Genomic DNA, 26,651 nt, shown 5'->3' with positions numbered 1-26,651 from the left:
TCGGAGGACAACCTTTTACCTAAGCGTCAGCGTTGCCTCCAGGAAACTTTGATCAAAAATCCCTTCCCTCTCCTGTAAGCGACCTTAGTCCTTATAACATCTGTGAGACAGGGCCAACCACTCTGTCCCCAGCGCCGAACATCAGCAGGTATTTTACAGCTACCATTTCCCGATACCCAGCTGTGTCTAATGTACGAGCACGTACACCTTCTCCAATTGGTATCTTGTACTAACATGGTCATGGTCACTGCAGATCTGGAGTGTCCTTCTCCACGTGGCAGCCACCCCAGCAGAAACAGTTTCACTCACATACCACTGCGGGATACCGTAATCTGGTCTCCCAGGCTGGACGCAACAGCGTGCCAGAAACGGTCCATTTGTTTCCCCAGTCCAGACTCCGTTCCCATTGCTGTCCTGCATAAGTACATTAATTCTCTGCCTCAGTTTCCCCAGCTATTACAGCAGGATTATTGCTCAGTGACATGTTCTGAAGTTTAATAACTCAGGGCCAGATTTTGTGGTCCTTCATCAAGCAAAATTTATTTGACTTTGACCTTTTATGTTTATGCAAATCTTCGAAGATAAGTGCTAACCTATTATTAATAATCTTCCTGGGAGCAGAAGTTAGAAGCAGTTGGCTGTACACAGCCCAGCAGCCAGCCAGCCCCTGCTAGGATTTCTTCAGCACTACCAAATCTAGATTTTCATCTGCCTTTTTTTAAAAACAACATTCTTGTTTTCCCAGGCATTTTCATAAGAGAGGGCAAATAAATTTTTCCCTTCCTCCACCTTAAAAAAAAAAAATTTGATCAAATTTGCCTTTTTCAAAACACTGAACATTCCCTTTCTCATCTACCTAAACCTGATGTTGAGTTACTGTCCCCCGGAGGCTTTCAGTAGCTCAGTTCTGATGTATCCCTGCACTTTGTAGCTCACTGCCTTCTTAGAGTGTAATCAAACATCAAGCTAAGTAGCAAATAAATCTCCCGATCTCATAAGCTGCACAGCAAGATCATGTAAATGCAAATGAAGGGCTTGATTTCAAGCTGTCGCGGGGGGAAGAAGGGAAAAATGCTGGGCCTTGTCACCGCAATCACTTCACTCTGCAAGTGCAGTAAATCTGCAATAATAATAGTAATGGCAGCGTGACGGGAGGCTTTACTGTACAAGGGGGTGTAATGAAGAGTCGAACAGAAGGTAGGGAGAGAAGAAGGGCCTGGCGGAGTGCGGACGCCGGGGCGGGCGGGCTCCCGCGGGCCGGAGCCACCGAGGAGGAGCAGGGCAGCCCGAGCAGAGAGGATTCATGAATTTGCCCAGCATCTCCCCGTTGAAGAGCTGCCTCAAATGCCGGGATTAAAAATGCATGCCTGCCTCTCTCCCTCGGCACACAGGCAGGTCTCCTACCCTGCTCTCAGGCTCAGTCTTCTTCAGAAAATTAATGCAAGGAGCAGAGAGAGGCCATAAATACCAGGGGAGGAGATGTAGGCTGGCAACAAAACCTGGAATCCTTCAAGTTTTTGTACTTTGTTACACCTTTGAAACACACCCGCCTCTTAAAAACTGACCCTTTTCCAAGCCCTCTTCTTCCTTGGCAACGAACGTTTTCCAATGCCATTAGACACGAAGGGCTCAGATGCGGGGCTACGCGAATCGGAGACGACCAGACAAAGGCCGGGGAACTCGATACACCCGGCTCCGTTCTTCAGCCGACCGGGCTCCCCGCACCGATAAAACAGCCCCACCGCTGCCCTGCGGCCAGTCTGAGCGTGGCACTGTCCAAACACAGGACAGGCACGCTCGGCTCACGAATGAAAGTCATGTCCGAGAGGGAAGGGGGCATTAAGTGTCCTTAAAGACGCGTTCAGAGAGCAAACAAAGCCTCAGCCCACATCTCTCGCTCAGGCCTGGGAGGATGCCATCCCTGCAGGAGGTACTGGGAATGCTTCAGGAAGAAGATTAGAGTTGTCGTTTCTGAACGGGCTGTATAAACAATATTTAAGATGCCTGATTTTCCTCACCGAGGTCGTAAAGGGAGAAAATTTGCAGAAGGTACCCAGAGAAAATTAGGACCGCCTGGGATGCAGAGAGAGACGGTTTTAATTAGAGCCAAGAGGTGGGAAATAAGGCAGAGAAATGACATCTTAATGAGGTTTAATGAAGTTGTCTGCTGATGGGCACAGCTGTCAGACAGATCTGTATTCCAGCCAAGCGGCTCTGTGACAGGCTAAACCCGAACACCGGCAACGCTGGCGGAGCCGGGGAAGAAAAAAGGGCCTTCTGCGTCAACTTGGGCTCCGTCTCTCCCCACCGCTGTAGGACACAGCGCACCTACAACGCCCGAGGACAAACAAGCGAAACCAGCCCACGAGGCTGCGACAGCGCCTCGCTAATTTAGGAACAAGAAAATCTGTAATCTTTGATTACGCTTTGCAAGGTTTCTTCCTGATATCACCCCCCGATTCTTTGCTTTTGCGATTAGAAATATCCTGGCACGCAACCAGAATCCTCCGAGTCCACTGCTTTTCTGCAGAGTCACGGGTTCTCGCCGTGTTCAACATATTGGACCAGATTTTTTTTTTTTAATTAATTATCCAGCACCTTCAGCTTTATTTATTCAGTGCAAAATGACTGTAAAATGCTACCTGATCACAAAAGGGAACAGCCTGCGCTCATTTTGCAACAGAGTAAATATCCAACTGCGTTTACCCAAGGTGCAGGGCAGAAGGGGACCTTTCCATTCTACACATTGCCATATTCAAAGGTCTGGAAACGGCTTTGCCACATATTTGTTACAAACGTCTCCCCTTTCCTGCGGTTTCTCAGCGCTTTCTCTCCCTCCCGCCGCACCTTCACCATAATAGCAAATCCCTGACCTCACTTAGCTGATACCGCATCAAAACACCATCCCAGGAAAGCAAAAAGCTGTTTCTCGTGCAGCTGAAGAATGCTACGCTATTTCCCTTGCATATCAGCGACAAGTAACCTAAAAATAGCTAGCGTGCAAACGCCTGTAAATACAGGAGAAATAGATCAACGTTGAGAGCTAGTTTATCATTCCTGGCAACAGTTTACGTGTTTTGAGCGAGCTTCCCAGCTCCCGCACAGCGTGCACATATGGTTTAGTACTGCTGCGCGATATTTCAGTTGCGGGAGCACTAAAAGCCCCATCGCGCCCGGCGCTGGCCACATCTGGAAGCGACGAGCTCGGCCGCAGCCGGAGGTTCGCGGGAGGCAGCCGAGGGAAAGCAGCCGCCTTCTGCGCGGGCTGTGACAGGCAGCTAAGTGCATGATTCAGTTGCTTTCACAAAGCTAATTACCAGCGCCAGGGTTGCAATGAAGGATCCAGAGCCCTACGCAGGGCAAGGAGGCAGATGAGGTTTTCAAGTCCATCAAAGGATTTTAGCAAGTCCAGAACATTCATTTTTGTGCTGAACTTGTGCTCCCCCGAAGGCCGTGGCAATCCCACGCTTGTTTTGCAGCATCACAAGTGAGCAGATCTATGAGACCAAGATGAGCTGCCTCCCTCCCAGCTCTGGGAAACAAGCACCCGGATTTCACCCCAAAGCCCTGGGGGAGGGGGGGTATGGCCTTGCAGGCCCAGAGGATGTGTTCCCGTGGATCAAAAGTGGCAAAGTTAGAGGCCAGCGTGCCAGGATCTGCAAAGGAGCAGAGCTATCACAGCTGCTCGGACAAGCGCCCCGAGGAAGCACAGTGTCACCCCGGACGTGCTGGCGAGGAGCCCAGCGCCCGCATCGCTGTGTCCGCAGCCACTGCGCAAGGATGGTGGCACAGAGCCGAGCTGCCCACGTTTAATTTTTTACGTAGCTGCACGTAGAGGCTGGAACTGAGAAACGCCAATCTGACGATATACAAAACACGGCTCCAGGTCAAAAAGTTTCAGGAGTTACGGGCTACTTTCAGAGATCCTAACACAGAGCCCTCCTACGTGACATTCCTGCACAAACGGCTCCGGTGGGCAGAGCTCTCCGTGCCCCTTATCAACCCCATGCAGCCTTGACCAGCACCAGCAGCAGGCAGGAACCCGTCCATCTTCGGTCACAGCCTCTTTGCTCAGGCCCAGCAGAAAGGACAGTGTTTGACCCAGCATAGCACAAATCAGCATCTCCCCATCCAGAGGGCATTAACTCTGGAGTGTAATGATGGTCATGTCCGTGTCAGTATTCAACAGTTCCTCAGTGAACAGCACTGGAGTAGGATTTCAGCGCTTCCATTCTTCCAGCAAGACCCATGCCAACAGCTACAAACCCCCCAGCTTCCCCAGCACCTTTCCCATGGAAAACAGTCTGTCCCAAGGCACGTGCAGCCCATGTCCTGCATTAGGGCTCTGGGAGGCCGGTACCCTGGCCTGCTTCAGCCTCCCCTAGCAGGACCCTGCCAGACTGCCGGGCTCCCACCCCTGCCCTCCTCCACCACCTCCCTTTCAGGCGGCAACAAGGTTTCCGAACACACACATCCTGCAGCGACGCCGCCATGGAGATCTGAGAGCCAAGACAAAAGGGTGAAGGGACGTCACCTATCCCACAGATACCACCAGGCTGGGATACACATGGGCTAGGGAAGAGCTCATTTTAAAACTAAATAAAAATGCAGTTACTCGTCAGCTCAAGTACTCTTTGTTGTGCTATAAAGCCCAGGCTCTGCTCCCTGTCTTTCCCCTCCCTCCCTTCCCCCCCGCCAGCTCGCCTTGAAGCTTGCTAATTCCTGGGCAAGAGTGGTGACAGGACTGCGTTTGGGGAAGTTTATGCCAGTTCTGCAGGAGGATGCATGACTTGGAAAATGGAACAACTTGAAGGAAAGTTAAGGCTAGCTACAGAAAGAGTCTCCCCTGCCAGCACCACTGCTGGGCACCACAAAGGAGAAATTAGCTAAACAAGCAGACCTCAGGTCCATATATCATAACTATAAGCAAGTCAAATCCCTACTTCCAGCAAGGCTGGGTCACTTAGTTCAGGTGCGTTGTGTGAAACTCAGCATCCCTTAAGCTTCAGCTCTGGCAAAGCTTCACGGCCATGAGTTTTCCTTTGCACAGCGGCACTCGCTTTCATCCGGGCAGCGGGATTCAAACCTGCACCAAGCAGAGCCAGAGCCATCACTGGCCCTCATGGCTGTGTAGCAGCCTCTTCTGGGCCTCTCTTGCCCTTTGCTTCCTGCTCCAAGCACTAGTCGCAGTTCCTGGTTTGACCCAATGTTTCACCAGCCCCAGAAAGCCCTTGGGAGCCAGGCTCCCGTTCACACTCCCAGCAGAGCCAGGCATTAGTGGCAACAGCAGGAGCAGCCAACAGTTCCGTTACAAATCTGTTTTCAGGGGGTTTAGCTTGTTATGCAAGGTCTTTACACTTCTCCTCTAACCTCAGTCTTCTTTTGCAGGCAGAGCTGGGAAAGCCCCGGAGAAGCAGCTATACCCTGCCAGGCCCTGATTTTTCATATGGGCTGTACATTCATGGGAGAGATGGAGGAGTCCCTGAAGGTACGACACCACCACCAAAATACAGATGTGCAACAAAGTCCTAATGCTTAGGGGGAGTCTCTTCTCCTTCCGGGTGCTCCACATTACTTTGCACTAAGCTGGAGGGGAAGAACTCCAGCATTCATCCACTTACATAAATATCACCCAGATTGCTTGGTGGCTAGTAAAGTTTCCCTCTGACCTTGGAAGCTGTGAAAGGCTCACATGGAGCTGAGCAGAGAAGGGTACGGCCCTTGCAAGGGATGATACCCATGGCCACTTCTACAGCTGGACAGAGCTCTCGCTCTGTGCTCCCAGGGAAAACTCCCCTGTGGAAGCAGGCTGGCTGACCAAGCCAGGCGGGAGGGTGAGAAGACATCCGATTCGGACCCCGTACAAAATGCATTGCGGCAGGATGTGGTGACGCTCGCTCTGCAACAGAGCCGTGACAAAAGGCACACAAGCCAGGCAAGGCCCACATGCCTGGTGCGCAGGCTTCGTCGCAGCTGCCTTCCCAAATAGGCGTTCACCCGAGATGCCTCATCTTTTCCTTGTGTCTCCTTCCACCTCCAGCAATCGGCCACTGGCACGCCATGAAGCCCAGGCCTGCTTTACTACGGAAGATGCCCCGTGACTACATTACCATGAATTGCGGCGCTCTGAAGGCTGGTTGTACCACAGCCCACGAATTTAATTTGTACTATGAGGCCAAGGACATTCGGTGCAAAGTGGATGAGGAGAGTCGCTTCAAGAGGGGACCTCCTAAAGTACCTGCAGATATGACTTACGGCATCGTCTCACGGTAAGGGGGAAAGCTCGGGGCCCTCAAAAGGAGATCACCCCGCCTGCTCTCAGGCCTGCATCTCCCCCACCTCTCAGCCAGCAGTGTCTCCAGAAGAGAAGTGCCTTGAACCTAGACATGCTGCAAATGACTCGCGGTAGCATCTTGCTACCAGATTGCACCCGTATGTCAGATAATCAACTACCTAAATCCTGTCTGCATGCCACAGCATGTCCCCATTTAACTGCTGGTAGTAAGGGCTTGTAACCCCTTAAAAATACATTCAATGCCAACCCTTTAATTTAAAGGAGCGTGATGAATTGTGAGCTAGACTTGCTGCTTCCCAGGGTCATTTATGCCAGTAGAAAGTGATACTAAGGCAGAACAGCATTTCTGTCTGTGTGTACTGCTTGAAATACTCTGATGCAATTAAGGATTAGTTCAGGCTCTTCATCCCACTGTCTCTCCCACTTGTTAATTCATAACCCAGCATTGGCTCCTTTAATTTGGTACAGCCCAGGGTCTGGAGGGGAGCCGATCTCTGCAGCTCCCCAACCACCTCCCCTCACAGGGCATAAGCCTGCCTGTTCCCCCCTTGCAATGCAGCCGGATGTTTAGGGCTTCAAAACTGAGGTCTGTTGCATCGTGGTCTCTTCCCAAAAAATTTACAAAGCACCGAGCACGTGAGCCGTGCCTGAGGTTCATACAGACACAGCATTTGGAAGCAGCAGCAGAAGCAACCTGCCAAACATGCCCCTCGCACCCCAGCTCCCAGCTGTCCACAGCGCTGCTTTCTCGCAAGTAGTTGTGCAACAGGGAGTCTGCAAGGGAAGACGTCAGCACCTTGCTCCAACATGGCCCTTCCACTGCCCGCCTAGTGCTGGAGCGCGAGGGAGGCCCGAGGACACAGCCATCCGGAAGAGCTGGGAGGAGTCCAATGCAAACAAGTGCTAAAAGCCTTGGAAAGGGGCTCCAGAGCAGCCCTTCTGCTGCAGCGCAGAGGGTTTTCATGCTCTGTGAAGGTCTGGCTAGACATTAGGTTTCATTTTAAGAGCTGGATAATAATCACTACCAGAAAAATAACAGCTACAAATTCTAGAGAAAGGACGTGATAAACGACACTGTGTATTTTACATGATAGTAAATGGGCTTTGCATATGCAAATTGAATGGATTTTAAAATGGTATTTAATGACAATTTTCGTAGCAGACATTAACATTAATTGCATCAAAATGAAAATGCAGCATTAGCTTGCTGTTAGCTGCAAATGCCCCAGCTATAAAGCTTTATCTTTATCAGTATCAGCCCTCACTGATGTGACAGGGCTGCTCTGCAAATTGCAGGCAAAAGGGCTTTTATGTTGCAAAAGTATCCCCCAACGTAGACCAAAATCAACATCAATTTTGCTTTATTTCTTCATAAACGGAGGTTAAATGGCTGCCTGTAAGAAGTCTAGGCACATTTCAAAAGTTTTGAGGAAAATCTGCAGACCCCACAGCAGCAGGAGTAGTGGGAAAGGGCTTTTAATTTAAAGTTATTATTGTACAACTTGTCTGCTACCTTTCATGCAGACCGATTGTATTTATCCCTTTACTTTAAAAGCATGTTATAGACAAAATCAAATTACTAGCATTACCAAGGAGTTGTTACAGCCATTTGGGTAAAAGCAGGGAATTTAACTCACTTTTCACAACTCGCAAGTTAAAGATATCAGCACGGGTAGGAGCTCCCCAGGCCTATTCTGCCTCCAGTTACAGCTCACCAGTTGCAGCAAGGCCATTGGCATTGGGCTGAAATTTGGCTAGTGGTCAGCTCTCAGTGGTAGACTCAGTGTGGGATTCCCATTTTACCAGCTTTCCAGCTTCGTGGATTGGCACAACCGTTAACTGCACTCCGTTTGAATCTGTAGCATCTGCTGAGGTTGTCAGACACCCTCACAGATGAGAAATGCAAACAGATCCAATATTCCCACAGGCAAATGCAAGCATAGAAGGATTCCTGAACCTTGCAGTCACCATTCAAGTAATGGAGCAGGACCCCAGCAGCGCATCAGGCTGTTAAACTACCCTGTTAAAAATGTCTCAGTTGTCCATGGATTTAAGTTGCTTCTGCTTACAGATCCCAAACCCTGCATGACTCCATCGCTAGTGCTGCTAGATGGAAAGGTGCTCTTGATTAAGATACGAGCTGAGCTGAGGGCAGAATAGGAGAGAACAGCAGCATACGGTCCCTTTCCATGACTCTAAGCGCTCACTTTCCTTTAGAAATGTCCACTTTGATAAACATCTCAGGTGCAATGAAGTTTTTCTCACTGACAACAGAGCCTACAGTATTACCTTGCCCAAGGCACAGTGCAGAAGGCGCAGCCCGGGAGGCCAAGGAGCAGAGATGCCTTTCCATCACACTGGAGTTGCCTGCAGTGGATGCAGCTGCAGCAGCCCTGCCTGATCATGTCACAGAGCATGTCCAGCCCATGCCGAGCTCTGTAGCCTCTCCCTGTGCCAAGCAGCAAATCAAAGCCTCCAGGTTTGCCTCAGGGCTCTACTGCAGCTCCTTTGCACCACTGGAATTGCACCTAGGGCCAGCACGCAGCCTCCAAGCTGGGTGTTTCTCACCCAGGACAGCAGTGCAGGGCATTATCAGGACCAAACAATACAGCAGCTGTCACAGGAACATATCTGAAGTCCTACAACTCCTACAACCTACAACCGTCAACAGATAAAGCACAGAGTACTAGAACTGTGGCAACATTTCTCCAGTCCCTTCTCAGGCACTGGGCTACAGCACTAAAGGCTTGCCTGTCTCCTAAAGCCACCAAGGTCAGGACTTTTCCCCAGGCTCCCAAGTGCAAGTTATACTTGGATCATCCCAAAGAGAAGTGAACAGAGATAATGCTGGGGTTGCTATTAGTGCCTTATTAATCATGCCCTGGCCCTGCTGCTCCCTCTAGCACAGCAGATCGCTTATGCCTCCACTTTCCGTTCACGGCGGCTGCAGACTGCATTTCACAAAGCTCTGTCACAGACACCGGAGCGAGCCTGAAGCTTTGGGGCCTGTTTCCTTTCACGGGACATTTACCTCCAAAGGTCACCTGTGCCCCTCTGTATTTATTCCCCATGGGCATCTTCTAGGGGAGAGAAGCTGCTCTGCTCTTTTGCTGATTCCCCCCCCTACCATTCCCTCCCTCCTTCCCTCTTCCCTGAGAAACATTTGCTGCGAATCATGTGGCCAGCTTTGTTGTGAGAGTCATAAAAAGGACATTTTTCATCTCTCCTTTTTCCTGCTCTCGCTCCCTCTCTCTCTCAGTATCAGACAGAGATTTATTCCCTCCCTGATGCCTGTGGCATTCGGAGCTGGGAGGGGTCAGGGGAGGCACTGATGGGACGATAATAGATAATACAGTGGTTCCCCAGGGTCTTGTCCAGCTCCACAGCCTATCCATCAGCAGGCAGCGCTCGTGCCAAGGTCAGCGGTAACGAGGATGCGGTAGGGTCCCGGCCGCCCCCACGGGGCATCCTCCAGTCAGGCTCCTCCGATTCATGCTGTGGCTTCTGATCTCTGCAAGAGCTGCCTTGTGCAAGCCATGATTCGCAAAAGAGAGCACATCCACGGAGCAAGCATGCTGGGGGAACCGCCACGTTATATAGCATACGCATGTTCGGCTTTGCCCGCCCCAGCCCTCAGCCTCACTGTGAACAGCTCTGTAGACTTTCTTTCAAGGAGGATGCCAGTCATTAGCAACACCTCCTCCAGGAGCTAAACCCATGCCATCCAGGTAGGCACTTTGCGCACAACATACAGCATGCTGTAAGATGCTTACAGATTAGGGTTACTGTTCTCCTTCAGAGGGACCCCAGTCCCTCTGTGTCCCCTGGTCTTTTCCTTTTAAATAACCACCCCTCCCAATGCAGTGCTACTAGCAGGTGTATTCAGCCCCGTCTTCTTCTGCATACTGACCTTGTTTTACAAAAAGGAGGATTCAACGCACTGAGCGGCCAAATTTTTTTTGGTACTCGAGATCTAAAGAGACAGAGGTTCTGTGAAGACCTCCAGGATCTTCCCCAGTATCAACAGAGCTTGGTATGCAGGTGTGTTTGGAAGTCTCAATAGATGTCCAGGTCCATAATTAGCCTCCTAACCACCTTTTCTGATTGAAGCTTACTCTGTGCTGAAAACAGCAGGCACTAAGTGGTAATTTTTAGAACTTAAGTATACAGGTGCTGCCTACAGCTATATTTTAGATTATGTTGATTTGCACAGGGTCTTTGAAGCAAAAAACAAAGACAAAAACCAAAACAAAAACACACCAGGGTGCAACTGGCAAACCAAGCACAAGTCTTTTGACAGCACAAGTCTTTGATCTAATGACAGATATTATAGCAGTGTAGAACACATCCTTAGGATGAGCAGTGTCCTTACAATGGCATTTCCAGGACTGCTTTTAGAGAAAAGCTCTCATTTGCCTCTCATTTACTAATGCAAGTTTTCTAATTCTGCCTTCTACATGATACAACATGTTGGTGGACACAAGGAGCTGCACAGACCTGCTGTTTGCTCCCACCCAACACTTCTACCTCCCCCAAACCCTGCATGGCCATAACCCTGCCTCGGACACGTTGCCATCCTCTTGGCAGTTGGCCTGGAGGTTGGGCTGACCTTGGGCGTGCTGGCAGGATTTCCCTGGCACTCTGTCATCCATGCATCTCCTGCCGGGTCCCCCTACTGTCTACTTGCACTTCAGCCATCCCTTTCCTGAATTTCGCATCCTACTTTCCTTCTAACTTCATCTCCTCCTACCATTCTGCCTCCCACTCTCTAAAATCGATCTTAATCCTTTGGCAGCTGCTTCATCGCATCGCCCCAGCAAACTCACCTGTCTAAGCATTTGGGCACTGCCATCTCCCTACTTCAAACTGGTACAACTGGCCAAAGGGATCAGTTATCCAGTACCTCCCTCTCGTCTTCATATCCTCTATAATTGCCCTGAAGCTCTGCTGACAATTGTCTCAGTGGCCTTTAATGCTTCCGCTGTTATATTAGTTATTCCTGCAGCTCCTGGCTTTACTGCTCTCTCCTCATCTTTCACCTTCCCTGTCTGTGAAGGGAGATTTCAATGCTCACACCGCTGCTTGCCAGTGGCCTTTCCATCTAAAGCGTCCGTGACGCCTGCAAATAGCCAGAACAAAGTTTAGAAGGCTACCTAAATGCTACTTTGACATTTCCAGCCTCTTTGGCACAGATGAGAGTGCCCTAGCAGGTTTATTTATGAACATTTCAGGTCATCAGTACATCTCCCTGGGAGGGGGCGGGGGGGGGAGTCTAATTTCAGAAGGGCTGCAAAAATAAGTCAAAGTCGTAATACTGAACAGCAGAGAGTATTCCTGGAAAGAACCTACCAGGAAAAGTTGGACAGTCAAGAGAGATGAACATTACAGCAAGCCTACACATGAATCACAATCACCGGGAAGCAGAACAAAAACAGAAAAAAAAGAGAAGGTAAAGCCACGAAACTCGAGCAAACAGAAGTTTTGGAAAGAAAAATGTCTTAGCACCAACAAAGAAAATTATGAAAATATCGCAAAGTGGCTGGAACTACTGCGTGCTCTATTGCACGCGTTGCAGGCTCGGTGCGCGTTCACTTCACTGGGCACGTGTTATCGCCGAGTAGCTCCCAAAGCGCCTCCCTGGACTGCACCACCTGGCACCCGGGAGGCTGCGGCGTCTGCATGGGCTGAGCACTGCGTAAAGACCTGTTAGGCCCTTCACGTAATTTTGAGCGTACTGTGAAAAATATTGGTTCTGGCTGAGCGTAGGTATTTACTGCAGTTGTAACAGTTTCTTTCTGACGGCTTCACACTCTGAAATTAAGAGAAAATAAACTGCCAAGTCATGGTTTGGCAGAAGGTTAAAATCCTGCACATCAGCCTCAAGGACAGTCCCAGAGCTGGGAGCAGGAATGAGCCGAAGAGTGAAGATTTAGATCCCTTATTACCAGATGCATAATGCTGAACAGGAAAAAAGGAAAGTTTACTCCCTCACACAAACCTGCTGCAGCTGTTTTGCATGGGCTTTATCTACGTTGATTAGGGCTGGCTGAAAATTTCTACCAAAACTTTTATGGTCTCAAACCGCACCATGCCAGCAGTGAATTGCCCCTGCAAACATCTGCTTTTTCAGTGTTTACAATAAAAACCTGGGTCAGAGAAGAACAGCCACAGAATCCTTTTTGTGAAAAGCCAAGCTTTTCAGCCCTCATTGACATCTTTTTCTTTCAAAGCAATGTTCCCACCCAGCCAGAGAGAAAAAACCCTGAACTTGAGGTCAAGAGGAAGAGCAGCCTGCCCTTTGATTTGTATCGCTGCGGTTTTTCTTTTCCATGCAACGAGCGAAGCAGCGGTCTCCCATCAGGGCTTTTTGCATTTGCTAGTGCTGGAACCGCTGTCTCAGCCCCAGCCTGAGGGCTGGGATGGCTCTGTCCCAAATTCACATCCTTCCCAAGATTCTTAGAGGGTAACGGAGGGGATTTCCAATCGGTAAAGAGGAGAAACGCGTTGAAGACAAGTCTAAATAATCCACCACTAAGTCAGCCAAAGGATGTCTCGGGCTGCCCCCCCCCCCAAAAAAAAAAAAAACCCACAATGCTAATGAACAAATTTCAACTTGTGGAGCCAGTTATTTAATGGATAAGAGCTGGCCGAGTAGCTTCACTACAAGATACGTGTTTCCATGCGCGCATTTAACACTGTTCCAAGCATACATCTCGCTCTTTGCTTGGGAGGGAACAGTAAAGCAAATTGGTGCTCTTGTAACCATGTGTACTCCTAAGTACAGCTATGAGCATCTGATAAATCTTTTAAAGTGTGTGTTTACAATGGATTTTATTCTTTTTACTGTTCTATACATATGAGCCCTCTGAGCAAAATAACAGATCCTCTGACACTTAGAAGAAGCCACTGTCTCATTGGCTGCCCACAGTGAAATAATTTATATTGTTATTTCTTCATCCAAATTACAAGGGTTGTATAGGAGCTTCAGAAATTCAGAGTAATCAGGGCTTCAGCGGCGCAGATCCTGCAGTTGCCGTGCAGGCGAAAGACCGGCTATTTCGACTGGGAGTTTTACCAACACAAAGACTGCAAAAAAATTGGTCCCCGAGTGTTTACTACCAATTTTTCTCTTGTTATTTTCTTCAGTGTTTAATGGAAAGTGAGGACAAGTGGAGATCATTTAAAAATGATCTTTCAGGCCTCTCCATGGGTTTATTGCCACGGCCTATTTAGAGTGCCATAAAGCTGTAAGGGGCCTATAACTTTACTGTACAGCCCACAAGCTTCTTAAGAAAATGAAGAGCCTTTGCATTCATGCCCTGCTTGTTTCTCCACCTCTCTCTCTCTCTTTATAACACACGTGCACGCACGCGTGCAGGGACTTTTGGAGCCACTAATTGAATTCACTCCAGTGAAAGCGTTAACAAATTGTAAGTGACCTTTTATACAAATTTCAAAGTCAAGAATTTGCCACTAACTACACATCCCTCCTCTGCCCTTCACTCTTACGCAAAACCCACAAACAATTAAAAGAAATAACGAAGAGCCCAGCGGCCCTCTTTCCTAATTAGCTGCAGGAGGCAATGTTTGCGAGTGCGGCTAAGTGCTTCAATTACCTCGGCCCTCCTCGCTGCCCTTGTTAGAGCAGACAGGTCCACTAGCCAAAAGGGAACAATTAAGGCCAGGCAGAGCCAGGCAGTTTGCAGGGGATGCCGGGGCTGAGCTGCTCTCGTGCGAGGGCCAGAGCTGTAATCATGCCCCAGATTCCTGCTGGGCTACACAGAGACAAATTAACAGTAGATAGATTGCTAGCTCCAGCCCATCCGTAACAAGGGAGGAAGGGAGACAATATAGCGGTACAAGGGAACCGTAATCAGAGTTTTCCTGCGCTATAAACCCCCTTTCAGAGCAGAGGGACCTGAGCATTAAAGCCTTGTTGCTGCATATACTGGCAGTACCCCGAAGCCCTGAGCAAAATCGCAGCCCTCCAGCTTGCACTTTCTTTTCTGAAGACGGTCTGCGTCAGCTGCACCGAGGAGCCCCACGCGCCAGAGATGCTGGAGACCAAGCTGGTTCCCAGCAAGAAGCCAGTCCGAGCTGGGGGGAGAGCCGGCTCGGCTGCGGCAGCCTCAGCCACGAGCCAGTTCACGCACACACAACTTCAGCAGAACGTCCTTCCTGTACACTCAGCCCCATGGGTTTCCCATGCGGATAGCACGCTACGAAGATAAAGGGAACAAAATGTAGGCGTTTGCAAGAAGTCACGTTTTACTCTCCTCTCGGCGGTGGGAACAATAGTTTGTTCTCCGCACTGTGAAGCTTCTGGGTTTAGGAGCACAAGAAGGACCATGCCAGACCCAAGTTGTTTAGGTAAAAGCCAGTTCAAGAGTTATCCGCTCCACTGCGGGGCAAGAGCATCTGAAACTTGGGTTGTAGCCTGGTGACAATGCTGTCTATAAACCAAGGTTTAAATGCGACCCCTCTTTTGCTGGAACTAGCACTAATCACTTCTAATGAAAGAATCATCATTAGGCAGAGGAAGATCCCTTGACACAGGCAGTACTACCATAGGACACATCTATCCCATTGCGAAGCAAATCCACAAGAACACGATGTGAGGGTGGTGCCTTGGAAGGCTGTCTCCCTCCATGGGCTGAAGACCCCATAGGAAGACTCTGGCTACTCAGCAGACCATTTTAGGTTAAGGGAAGCTAGCACCAACTAAGACCCACAAAACCCCCCGAAACCTCATTAATCTTTTGGAGAAAGGATTAAAGTTTCAGGATAGCTGGTGGTGTTGTGATACTGTGTGATATCAGGACTGTAAAAAATTTCAAAGACATGATCCACCTATTGTATAAGCACCCAGGCATGGCCAGATCCTGCTGCCACTAAACTGCCAGTGAAATCAGAGGGTTGAACGTGGTTCCTAGGAGCAGTGTTTTCAAAGCAGCGCAAACAGCTGCACAGCCACCAGGGAGTCTAAAGTCCATGCAAATCTCCTCCGCTTGCCCACTCTGCTCCCCACTGCAGCTTGTCCTATCAACAGGAGACAACTCTGCAGGAGCCACGATACACAACAAGGAGCTCTACCAGAGAAATCCAAGGGTGAAAGTTTGCACTAAAACATTCACGAGCCAATATGCTTTTGAATTATACAAGAAAAAAAGCAAGCACAAGCCAAGGTTTTACCCTTTTACAACACAGCTTAGCAATTAGATTGATTGCGTCTTTTAAGCCAGTATAAAAACACTTCTTGAGCAGTCCTTTATATCCACTTTTGCCAAGTTCCTTTTTATTCAGCTGATCCGTAAACCTTTGAAAATAAGTTTGAGGAGAGACTGACAACCTTGAAACCTCAAGAGCAGCATGGCATTGACGGGTGCCGCTCTCACGGCTGAGTATTATAGATAGATTTTAATTTCATTTTAACAAAATAGCTGTCTCCAATGGAAGAAGCATCAAGAGCTAAATGAGGACCCATCTTGAGCTGAATCTCGTTGAACAGACCTCGGCACTGTCATTGATTTTCTGGGAAGAAAAAAAATGCCTCTGGCTACTAAACCAAATTAGTAGTCACTGATGACCAATTATTTTGCCCCACTGTGAACGGAGAGGCGTACTAAAATTCCAGTTTGTCAGACCCAAGGCTCTCTTCTCAAACATCTTTCAACAAGCCTGTACCAAAAGTCCCTCAGATGGTTCTGACGCCTTCCTGTTTTTGGCAAGTTCTCCTTCTCCAAAGTTTTAATGAGCTGCTGCTATGAGGATGGCCTGCCAGAAAGGGAGCCCTTCCAAGCTCTGTAGAGCACTATTTGGCATGCCACACAAATCACAGCTGTCAGAATTTATACACACATACACAAAAAAAGTGTCAGCCTAATGTTTGCAAATTATAATTACCATTTCCCTTGCATGTCCCTGGTGCCTTCATTTTAGATAAATCCCAGCTCTGAGGTATCAGCTGCAAAGCACTGAAGGTTCACATTGAATAGATTTAACTAGTTTGTAGCTCATTTAAGGCCTACACTGCTTTATTTTAATATTGTTAATACTTTATTATACTTTTTAACATTGTTTTTACAGTAAAATAACCCATTAGAAGGCTGCAGCTTCTTTTCCAAGAGACTTCTGGCAGAATAGCGTACCACATTTTATAACCAAGTTAGCAGGCGCTTGTCGTTTCAATTGAATGTAGGTCTAAATCCTGACTCTTGAAAGTAATTTATAGAGAGAGCGTATTAAAGAGACAGGAACTGTTTCAGGGGTAATAGTTTTGAAAATGTGCATAGATAAGCTTTAAAATATTTAGGGAATGTCAGCATTAGAAGTGGCTCCAACTATTTGACTATAAAAGGAAGCAGCTGATTATTTTTTCCACAATTATAAATAATTTGTTACAACCTATCAGAACTTCTTTCCTTTTCCTCTCTGTGGCAGGATGCTTGTGCCAAAACAAGATCTGAGTTATTCTGAACGAGATGGGTTTTAATCCACAATAAGTGTTTTCAACAGATGCTTCTCCCTGCCCGCAGCACCCACAGATAACAGCAGCAGCAAAAATCCTCCCAGTTCAGAGCAATGACATCGGGGCAGGGTGACAAGAGAAAACAGAGCACATAAGCGGTTCATTCCTGTCCTTACGTAACACTAATGTGAGTGAAGAGTTTCCCATAGGTCAGCTGCAAACGAGAAATTCTATCACAGTGCCAAATTGCACTGATACCAGGGCCAGAATTCCCATCCACTCCAACAGGATCAGCATTTGACCCACAAAGAGAAGCCTTCTCACTGAAATTTCTTCGACTAAAGTTACCAGAGCAGATTGTGTTACCTGATACGCCCTCCCCTCTTCCCCACTTTCTCTATATTTCTCTCAAAGGAGCCAGGAAAAGCCAGTTGAAGCATCACTTTCTACAGCCCCAGCAGAACATGGATGTGTAACTAAGCACACAGGTTATTCCTACCGATTTCAAAGAGGTGGCTCATGCATGTATTATCCCAGGCACGATTCTATACTTAGCTGGATCAGTACTTAAATGTGATTAATCACACGGCAGGAAAGAATCTCTGAAGAGCATCAACCCAAATGTGTCCTTTCAAGCATTTACTTACAAGCCAGCTGTGGACTAATCAGTCACCAACTGGCTGGTCCATCAGAGATGGTAAAAGTCACCTCCACAGAGATGTAAACACACATTCAGCTACTGCAAAAATCAATAATCAAACACTTCCCACAAAGCCTCAGTGTTGTCCTGCCTTCCTCCCTGCTATCCAGGCACACCAGGAAAGCTTCCGCTTTGGAGAGCAAAGCCCCCACGCTTACTGAGCAAGTGTCTAGCACGGCCGTTCCTACCCACAGCAATGCCGGTGCTGGCTGGGGCGTTTTCCACTCCTTCACCAGTTTTACTGCCATACAGGTGCATACTGGGCTAGCAGTGTGATACAGCATAGAGCCAACACGCCGCTCAGAGTTATCCCAGGGTGGGACTGCCCATCTGGGCAATAAGACACTCAGCACTTGTCAGGACTACCCCACAGTTTTGCCATATCTTTTATGCTTTGTAAAGAATTTGCCCAGCTCTGATTGGCATGAAATGCCAAACTGGAAGGGAAGGAGGAGGGAGAAGCAGCGCAGACAAGGGGTAAGTGGCAGCATCCCCTTTGGCACAGGGTGTCTCCAGATGACAGTCTGGAGCACAGCTGATTTGTAAGCAAAGCCTTGAAAAGCCCTGCAGCATGTGATCTATGAAACGGGAGGTCTGCAGAAGGATGTCTCCTCTGATATGAATGCCCCCTCGGGATGTAGACTGCTGGATCGCACATCCAGTATCATTAGAAAACACGACCATAGATTAGGCTGTTTTGAAGCATGTGGTGTGCAATAATTAAGTAATAAAAGTCACGGCAGGGGTGAAGGAACAAGAAACAGAAGAGTTACTATTTGCATACACGCTGCTGGCACCCTCCGCCACTGTCAAAGATCCTCCAGACTGCTAAAAGCTGGCTGCTACCAAATTTGGATGGATTCCTGCTGAAAACCTGGAAGCAGCAGAAGCGCCTCGTTCTGTAGTCCGGTGAATGGGCTCTCCCCACAGAGACCCACCTCCCAGAGGAGGCCCAGGAGAAGCCCCAGTAGTTAGTCCCAGACACTAGTTCTCACAGCTGGTCTGGAATGACAGAGAAAGCCATGCCTTTCTGTTACAGGAGCCCAAGGCATCACAGACCACAGGTAGGAGCAGAGCTGGGCCCGTTGGCTCCACGTTGCCAGTGGTTGCTGCTGAGATGGGAAAAGTCCCTTCTCAGGAAGGCATGCAAGGACAAGAATTGAAAAAAGTTAAGCTGGAGGTCCTCCACCACCCTCTCAACACTCAGGAGTTCAATGATCACTGCTGGGGAAAAAAAATAGCACCGCAACCACACTGATAAGTGATATGCTGTCCTCATGGCAAGAACGCTGCTGCTCCACTGCTACCACTGCTGCTCCTGCCTTTCACAGTGGCTGATGAAGTTAAAGCATCCTCACTTTCTGGGTGCAAGGCACAAGAAGTCCAGGCTGCAGCTCTGCCACAAGCTGGTCTGGCTAACGCCAACTCAGGGCAGCTAACTTGGACACTGCCCAACAAGCAACTACTTTCCTATTTTTACTGTTTCTCTAGAACCATGGTCATCAACAGCTGCTCCCGTCTTGCTGTCCCCTTCTGACTGGGATGCTCCCAAGTGCCCCATTTCAAGGGGCAAATCTATCTGGCACGTGCCGCTGAGGCACTAGGCTGAGGCTCAGCAGTTCAACTGTGCTTTCTGCTGCAGACACCTGACCTCCTCTGCACTGAGTTTATTTCTATTTATGTCCAGATTGCTTAAGACAGCACTTATCCCTCTCAGCCAATCCATCATTGCCTCTAATTTAGCTTTTTGGAATAACATAGCAGTAATATTGTAATAGCAACAACATAGCAGTATTATTTTAGCAAAACATGCTTTATATCCACTGGTTCTTCCCAAGCAGCTGCCACTGCTGCATCAGACTAGAAAGAACCCAGCAGGACTATTTACAGCTGGTCAGAGCCCAAGTTGCTGCTCAGAGCTCCAGGATGGTGATGCAAAGACACAGCTCCACTTTGGGACTTGCCCCAGTCAGGCACCAGCTGGGGAAGCTGCAGCGGGACGAAGGGCTGAGCCACAGCCTGCGGTGCTCCGTGCTCCCTCCAGCGCACCATGGGCTTGAGCGGGGATGGTGATGTGGCCCCTGCAGGTTATGCAGCAGGGTTGTTGGCGTCCAGTCTGGAGATTGCCCTGGGGTGGTCCTGCTGCAGGGTAGCACAAGCAATGCAATCTGTGGTGCTTTGCAAACTGCAGAGAAATGGGGGTTTGATTCTTGCTCTAGGCAGAGGAAGACTTTTCCATTGCAACAGTTTATCCATCCACTAGTCACATTTTCCATCAGGAGCAGAGAAAGGAATCAGCATGGGGAGGTAAAAAGAGGCATTAACCCTGGAGATTATTGTTGTCTTTTGAATATTTCCTAGGCCTTCCACTCCCTTTTTTGATCTCCTCCATCACAAGTACAAGGAGCTGTGGTTGGAGCAGCAGAGAGCAATGACAGTGATCCAGCAAGAAGAAAAAAAAAAGGTGATAACTCTCCAGCTGTGCTTTCCCTTCCCTTGCCCCCAGCAGGTATAGCCCTGCTACCTGGCACGAATGCCCACTGTCCCACCCCACAATGGATGGACTTCTCCCGGCCACGGGGAGGGAGCTCAGCTGGGAAGTCATTTTTCCTGACTACTAGAAAGCTGGCAAAGCATAACTAAAAGATGAGCTGCTTCCAAACTGAGATAAGCCTGGCTCTGGCCAGAGCACGTCCAGGAGAGTGATGCAGTGGGAGTGAACACTACATATGAAAATCAAAATGCGTGAACCTAAAAGTGATCTAGAGACAAAAGGGAAAATGTGTTTGTTTTTGGTTTTTTTAAAAAGTATTTTTGTTTCTAAGGATACACCCAGGAGCCAAGCAAAACACCTTCCTAGCTATCATTAAGCATCTATCTGCATCAATGTCTCTAGTCTCAGTGCACCTAGCTTATTATCAGTAAAAATGGAGGCTCTAATTCTCATTTTCACCCGTGCCTCTTTGCATTGCAACAATACAAGAAGTCCCTGTCGTAATAAAGAATTAGGCTTCAAATTATCTTAGGCATTTAATGTCATCCTCATTGCAGGAGCCCCACAGACAGTCCTTAGGAGAGCATCAGCTCTGCTTAGGTTAGCGGTGACAAAGGACCAAACAACAGAGCAGGTGACAGACATTCAAAGGACCAACATCAGCCCGGATCTTGGCATGACGTGGCTGCTGCTAGCACCCAGTGCAGTTGTTAGAGGGAAGCTCTGTGCCATTAAATATAACAATATTGTAATAACATTTAAAAGCAGCCAACGACTGGTTTATTAGTTAATGGCTCAAAGAAGAGTTGAGCTAATATGGTAATCACCAATTTTAGTGGGCTTACTGCCATCACAAAGTATACTTTATAGTTGAAATGCAAGAATCCAGTGTTCTTAATTAGCAGCTATTTTATGAATGCACAAGTCTAGGACGTTGGAAAAACGCGTCCCTACCTGATCTATTAGCAGCTGATGCTTTTAACGGCTAAGTTCCCTCCATCAAGTTTCTGAAGCCTGCAGCTGCCAATTACTGAATTAAGCAACACAAACCTACCTATTACACCACACAGCAAACAGATTCCCCAGGGTTTCACGAGTTGGCCGAAATATTCACCCAGTACCTGCACTGGCTCACGCTGGGACTATCAAGCATTGCAAGCTGCAATTAGTCAGGAGAGCGACATCCCACCAGACAGCCAGGAAAATCTCCCCCTGTGGTGGGGGCGACAGGAAGGACTTTCACAGCTAGCGACAGCCCACTGCTCTAGCTTGAGCACAGGGCTTCCTACAGGCAGTGGTCACCTCACTGGGTGTTCACTGCCATATAAAATAGGCATCCTCAGAGCAGGCAGGTGTTCAGGCTTTCCTCATCTGTATATTCTAGATATCTGCATTAGCCACATAGACACAAAAGATGACCCAGATCAGGTATCAGTGTCACATTTTCCCAAAGGGGCACACTAGTGATCATTGGTCCAAACTGACTTTTTACTTGGTTCATCCTAGCATCATTGTGTTGCATGGCCCTGGCCCGATGAATAGAGCTGTGGGGTGATTTCAGCCCTTTCTTGATTATCTTTTGTTACAGAAAGGCAAAGCATATGAAACTCGTACCACGTTGCTCCGAAAACACCCACTACCTGCAAAAGAGGAGTCCTTCTGGCACTTGCCCCACTTAGAGAAGGTATGGAGCACTTGTCCAAATGTGGGGACACCCTCTAACCTTGTCCACATGTGCTGATTATACCCTTAACACATGATGAAGATAGACATGAGGCTCTTGCCTCAGAGCTCGCTGTGTGACACCCAGACCCTGCAATGCTCCTCCACTGAAGAGGCTCAACCATCAGCCCCTTTTGGGCTTCAGGGGGGGGGGGGGGGGAAGGGTTTTAAAGCTGTAGGACCTGGAAGACAGGCAACAGTTGCCCAGATGATGGGTTTAATGACTTGTTTTCCAATTTGTGTGCACTTTCATGAGCTTCACCAGATTAGAAGCAGCTTTTCGTACCTCCTCTTTAGCACTTGGGCAGCCTTTGCTCTCTGCTGGGATCTCAGCACCCAGCCTTCCCATAGCTGCCCTGAGCGAGCAGGGCAGTCACATCTGCACCTGTACGGCCTCCCACCTTGTCTTCTTACACCAGATTAAGATGTTTCAAGAAGCATTTTCACCCCGAGAATAAGATTTCCAGAAAGCTTGCGCTCTTGATTCCTCTCTAAACTACCCGATTGACAATATTCTCCTCAAGACCAAGCAGAGGGTCTACCCAGGTTACAGAGGTATATGACACTTCCTTTAATTGATCCAAATAAGAGTCAAGGTGAAGGTTTCTTGTTCTAGCAATGGGATCTAAGCAGCTCCCTGAATTCACCTGTGCATCCTGCTGGGCTCTGGGGTACTTATTTGAATCCTGTTAGCTTTGTTTGTGGTGTAAATTACAGGGAAACTTCAAGTGAAGAGCTAGGGGGCATTTTAGGAAGGAAGGGAGAAGAGTCAGACAGGGAGAATGGAAAGGAGACACCAGAAGGTCTGAGAGCACTGAAACCCTGCAGGGAGTTTACATGGCCCAAATCATATCTGGCATTGATAGATACCACTGCAAAGAGCCTCCTAGCCTCTGTTGCCCAGGCCCTTGTTCTGATGGAGTTATTTTTTCTGCCATGCTGTTGATTTTTAACTGTAGTTTAAAACAAAGAGCACTTGTGACTTCCTGAAGCTAATGTACTTGAACAAGTTGGAGAGTTTCAACCAAGAAATGTTTTTTGCACCACTTTGATATATTCTTATGTCCTGTCTAAGACTGTCCAATTAGCATATGTCAGTAATCATTTATCCGGGCTGCCTGTCAGCACAGAGCTGCTGCTGCCGCTAGTGTCAGGGAAGGAACATGACCGATCGCTGTTAAACAGATTGTGTAAGTCACACTAGATACTGGGGCAGGCCTCCTCTTTAGAGCTCCTCTTACCCTAGACCTTTCCATCACTCTTCATTTTTCAGCCTGTTTTGCTTCTCCACACCTTCCCTTCCATTTCATCTGCAATTGCAGTTGAATTCCTCCCCAGCCGTAGGTCTCACACCCAGCTCCTGAGTCTTCCCCTCTCCTTGCCTTTTCTCCTTCCTCAGGAGCAGCATCTGGGGCAGGAGGGACAGCTCATTTGCAGATTTTCGGTACTCTTCTTCTTCATTACATTACCTGAAAAGTTTGCCTTGCCCCAGCTGCAGACCCAACAGGCACAGCCCATATTAGGGCTTGGATCAGGAAATTCATTGCTCAGTTGAGTTTCGGTGCATGGCTTCCTTCATGGAAAATTGTTTTCTTGGGCATCCACAAATGTTTGCCCTGTTAAGAGCAGCAATGACCCAAGGAAAGCTGATGGCTTTGCAAGCCACTCAATACCCTCCAAGCTGTGCCCTAATCTGTCTCTATAAAGTTGGGCCCTGAGTAGGTGGTGACTGAACAGCCTTGAAAGATAAAACTGGCCCAGCCCTTGAACCAAACACAGCCAGACTAGAGGAGTCACTCCATCTATCACAAGCATGATTAGGAGCACTCCAGAGAGGTGAGGAAGTTTGTTCTTGCAGCATTTCTGCCCTCGTGAAACTTCTTTCCCAGGCACTTCCTCGGTGGTGGACAGCCTCCTTACGGCTTTAAAACTGACTCCATAGTCTGGGCAGGACAGTTTAAGTACTGTTCATTCTAAGCAGTTTACCAAAATGCTGCCTTTATTCTATATAATGCACAGTTAACAGTTTGTACATGTATCAGGCACTCTGCTCTCATCCAAACAAACTAAGGGCCAGAAGTTTTGAGCACTACCAGGTTGCACACGAAGTGGCAGAAAGCTGCATATAGATGTTCCTGAGGGAACTGCTTTGAATTACAAGGCTTCTTAAAGCCTTTCCCTTTCTCAGGCTCCCCACTACCCCTGCCAGGCTTCCCTGGCACCACCAAAAGATGGGAGACTATTACTAGGGTCTCACAAGTTATCTGATTTTTCCTCAGCTAGAAGCTCCAGCCCATCCACCCTGAAAGTTCCTTTGGTGCTAGAGAGTTGCCAAATGATGTTACAGAAAAGCCAGATCTCAGTTCAAGCAGCAAGGTCTGGACTGAAACAAATATTTTCGTTTTCAGAGGAATTATACTGAAGTCCCATGGTATCTAAGCCAGTGGTATCCAGTGGTACCTAAGCATGTGGTTATTGCTCATCTGAACCGGGAGTGAGCAGAGAAAGACTCTTGTGTCAGATTGTTTCTTGTTTTGCTTAGCACCCACAGAAGGCAAACAGCTAATGGGCTGTTTTTTGGGTTTTTTTTTTTGGGGGGGGGGGGGGGGGGGAAGAACAATGCTGAGCCAGCCACACAGCTCTGGTGCAAGAGGGAAGAGGCTACGGCCTGAGGCTAGCACAAGGCACAGGGGTATGACATCCTCCAGCCATTCGTCCTTGTCACCTGGTGCCTCTCCTGGTCTGGCCTGTCTGGGGGGAGTGGTACAGAGCTAGGGCAATGTTTGTAAACCACAGCAGTGGTCAGCAGGAAGATGAGATTTTATTCTTCTAGGCCCAAAAAAGTCAGAAAGGAGAATTTGCTCTACAGTTTTCTCCTGCCCCCTCACATATAGCTGCAAAAACTGGGCTTGCCTGTCTCTACTGGCTCTTAAACTAGACTTTCCACTAAGGGCCAGAGGCAAGACCATCACCTGGCATCATGCTAGGGCTTGCAGAGGAAGCAGAAGGAAAGAAAACAAAGGAGCTTTGCCCTGCCTGCTAATTACCTCTGCCTCCTCTCTGTGTTTTTCCAGGGCTGTGTTACATTACATAGTCATTCAGTCACTAAAGTATGGACAAATTGACTATATTTTCATTTGGATTTAGGTTTCAGCCCCACTGCTTTAGAATAATGACCCACACTATTAAGCTAACCATGTGATTTACAGGCTCTCCCACACTGGGCAGTCGCTTCTGCTTTGCGTCTCGCTCTGGAAGACTAACCTGGTGCATGGTCTCCTGGGCCCCCCGAGCTCGCCAAGACAAACGGGTAGCAGGGAACTAGTCATGTCCTGGCAAGCAGTTCATTAGTGAAAGTTGCTGAATGGAAGTATTTTTTTTATTGTTTTACAAAGCCCAGGGCTTAACCCCTTACTCACCTCAGTGAGACATTTCTACTGCCCTCCCCTTCCTCAGTCACCCACAAGAAGGCTTTTTATCCCAAGAAAACCTCTGCTCTGCTATCTGCAGTGCCACAATTCATGAGCACATGTTTTGGTAACAGAGCTAGGACTTTGCTGTGCATCTTCTTGCTCAGGCACCCTAGGAAGAGAGGCAGCCTCATACTAACTAGACACCAGAAGGCAAGAGTAGACCCCGCACCACCCAGCAGCTGTGGACACAGTGCCAGCAGCCCACCCGCATGCCCATGGCAAGGCACAGGGCTCCCACCCCTAGCTGTTGCCTGCAGGCACAGGACTATATTCCCCAAGGATTGCAAGAGCTCAGGCAACCAGCAAAGACACAAGCAAGCATCTCCATCTCTTGGCTCACAGGGTGTGTCCCATCCTCATGTCACTCACCAGAGCAGAATGGTACCCTGGTGTCCACCAGTTCTTGGAAAGACATTGCTGCCAAAATACAGCATCCTGCAGCCTGGCTGCCTGCAGAGTGTGAGCACAGGGTGCAACTCAACCTACCTTTTTCTGAATGTTTGATAGCCATAATCCAAACCAGTAAGTCAATGCTGGCCGCTCTGGGATAGATTCTCAGGGCTCTGTTAAGTCAGTGCGGAATGGCAGTACATTTTAGCGGAAACACTTCACAGCAGTGATGTAGGAGGACAGAATTTGCACGTATGTCAAAATACTTGCATACACCACATGTCACTGACATTAGGTTTTTCTTTGCTCATTAGAGAATTCTGACTTGCACAAACATTCAGGATTGCTTTCCAGAGAGAAACATTCTTGTTTACTTGACCAAATAGGGAGAGGAAAGAAAATGCAGCAACTTTGGACAACACTTTTGTCAACATGCACTGCCTTCCTGAGCAGATGAAACGAGCCGCGCTCGATGCGCGATATGAATAAGCGATAAGCAATTGACGAGCAAGTGTTCGGGTACCTTGGCAAAAGACTTAATTTGCAACCTGGCACAAAATCAAAGGCTCTGTCAACGGATGAGCGGCTCTCCCGCGTACGCGTTGCATTACCTGGGAAAGCTCTGTCAGGTAAATTTCCAGTGAAAGTAATTAGAGGAATCCCCACTGTATAAACTTTGCAGCAAAATTCTGGGCTCCAGAATTTGATTCTCACCAGGGATCCGATATCTGCTCGCAGCCTGATCCTTCATCAGAATTAACAGTTGAGGTTTAACACACACACAACAGTGTTCCACATTTTTTTTTAATGCCTTACCTCTATTTTTGTCTAAAGAGCTGAACTGACAAGCACAGCTCATGTAATCTTGCAATTGTTGTCTTGTCAGAAAAGGCATAGACTGCTTAAATAACCCATGTTTGATACACCTAGCACACAGTGGGCTAGCTTTTTAGCTATAGCATTTATTTCACAGGTTTGAGGAGGACAGCAAAACTTCATATAGGTGGAATGTTATAAGACTTGTCTCCTGGGGCCTAGATAGTCTTTAAAGAATAAAGCAATGAGCACGAGAGCTTTCCATCACTGTGGTACCACATCAAACCTTGCTT

General features: G+C 48.2%; 1 protein-coding gene across 1 annotated transcript in view; it reads left to right on the top strand.

The window, feature by feature from the left end:
* Positions 1 to 26,651, top strand: part of CFAP77 (cilia and flagella associated protein 77) — a 64,464-nt gene that overhangs the window by 32,529 nt on the left and 5,284 nt on the right. The window contains exons 2-5 of the mRNA XM_068914771.1: positions 5,389 to 5,488; positions 6,041 to 6,269; positions 19,825 to 19,927; positions 21,546 to 21,641. Of these exons, the coding sequence (XP_068770872.1) occupies positions 5,389 to 5,488; positions 6,041 to 6,269; positions 19,825 to 19,927; positions 21,546 to 21,641 (528 nt within the window). The remainder of the gene's footprint in view (positions 1 to 5,388; positions 5,489 to 6,040; positions 6,270 to 19,824; positions 19,928 to 21,545; positions 21,642 to 26,651) is intronic.

This window comes from Struthio camelus, chromosome 20 (genome assembly GCF_040807025.1).
Source record: "Struthio camelus isolate bStrCam1 chromosome 20, bStrCam1.hap1, whole genome shotgun sequence".
Classification (NCBI taxonomy): Eukaryota; Metazoa; Chordata; class Aves; order Struthioniformes; family Struthionidae; genus Struthio; species Struthio camelus.
This window is presented reverse-complemented; position numbering and strand designations above follow the sequence as displayed.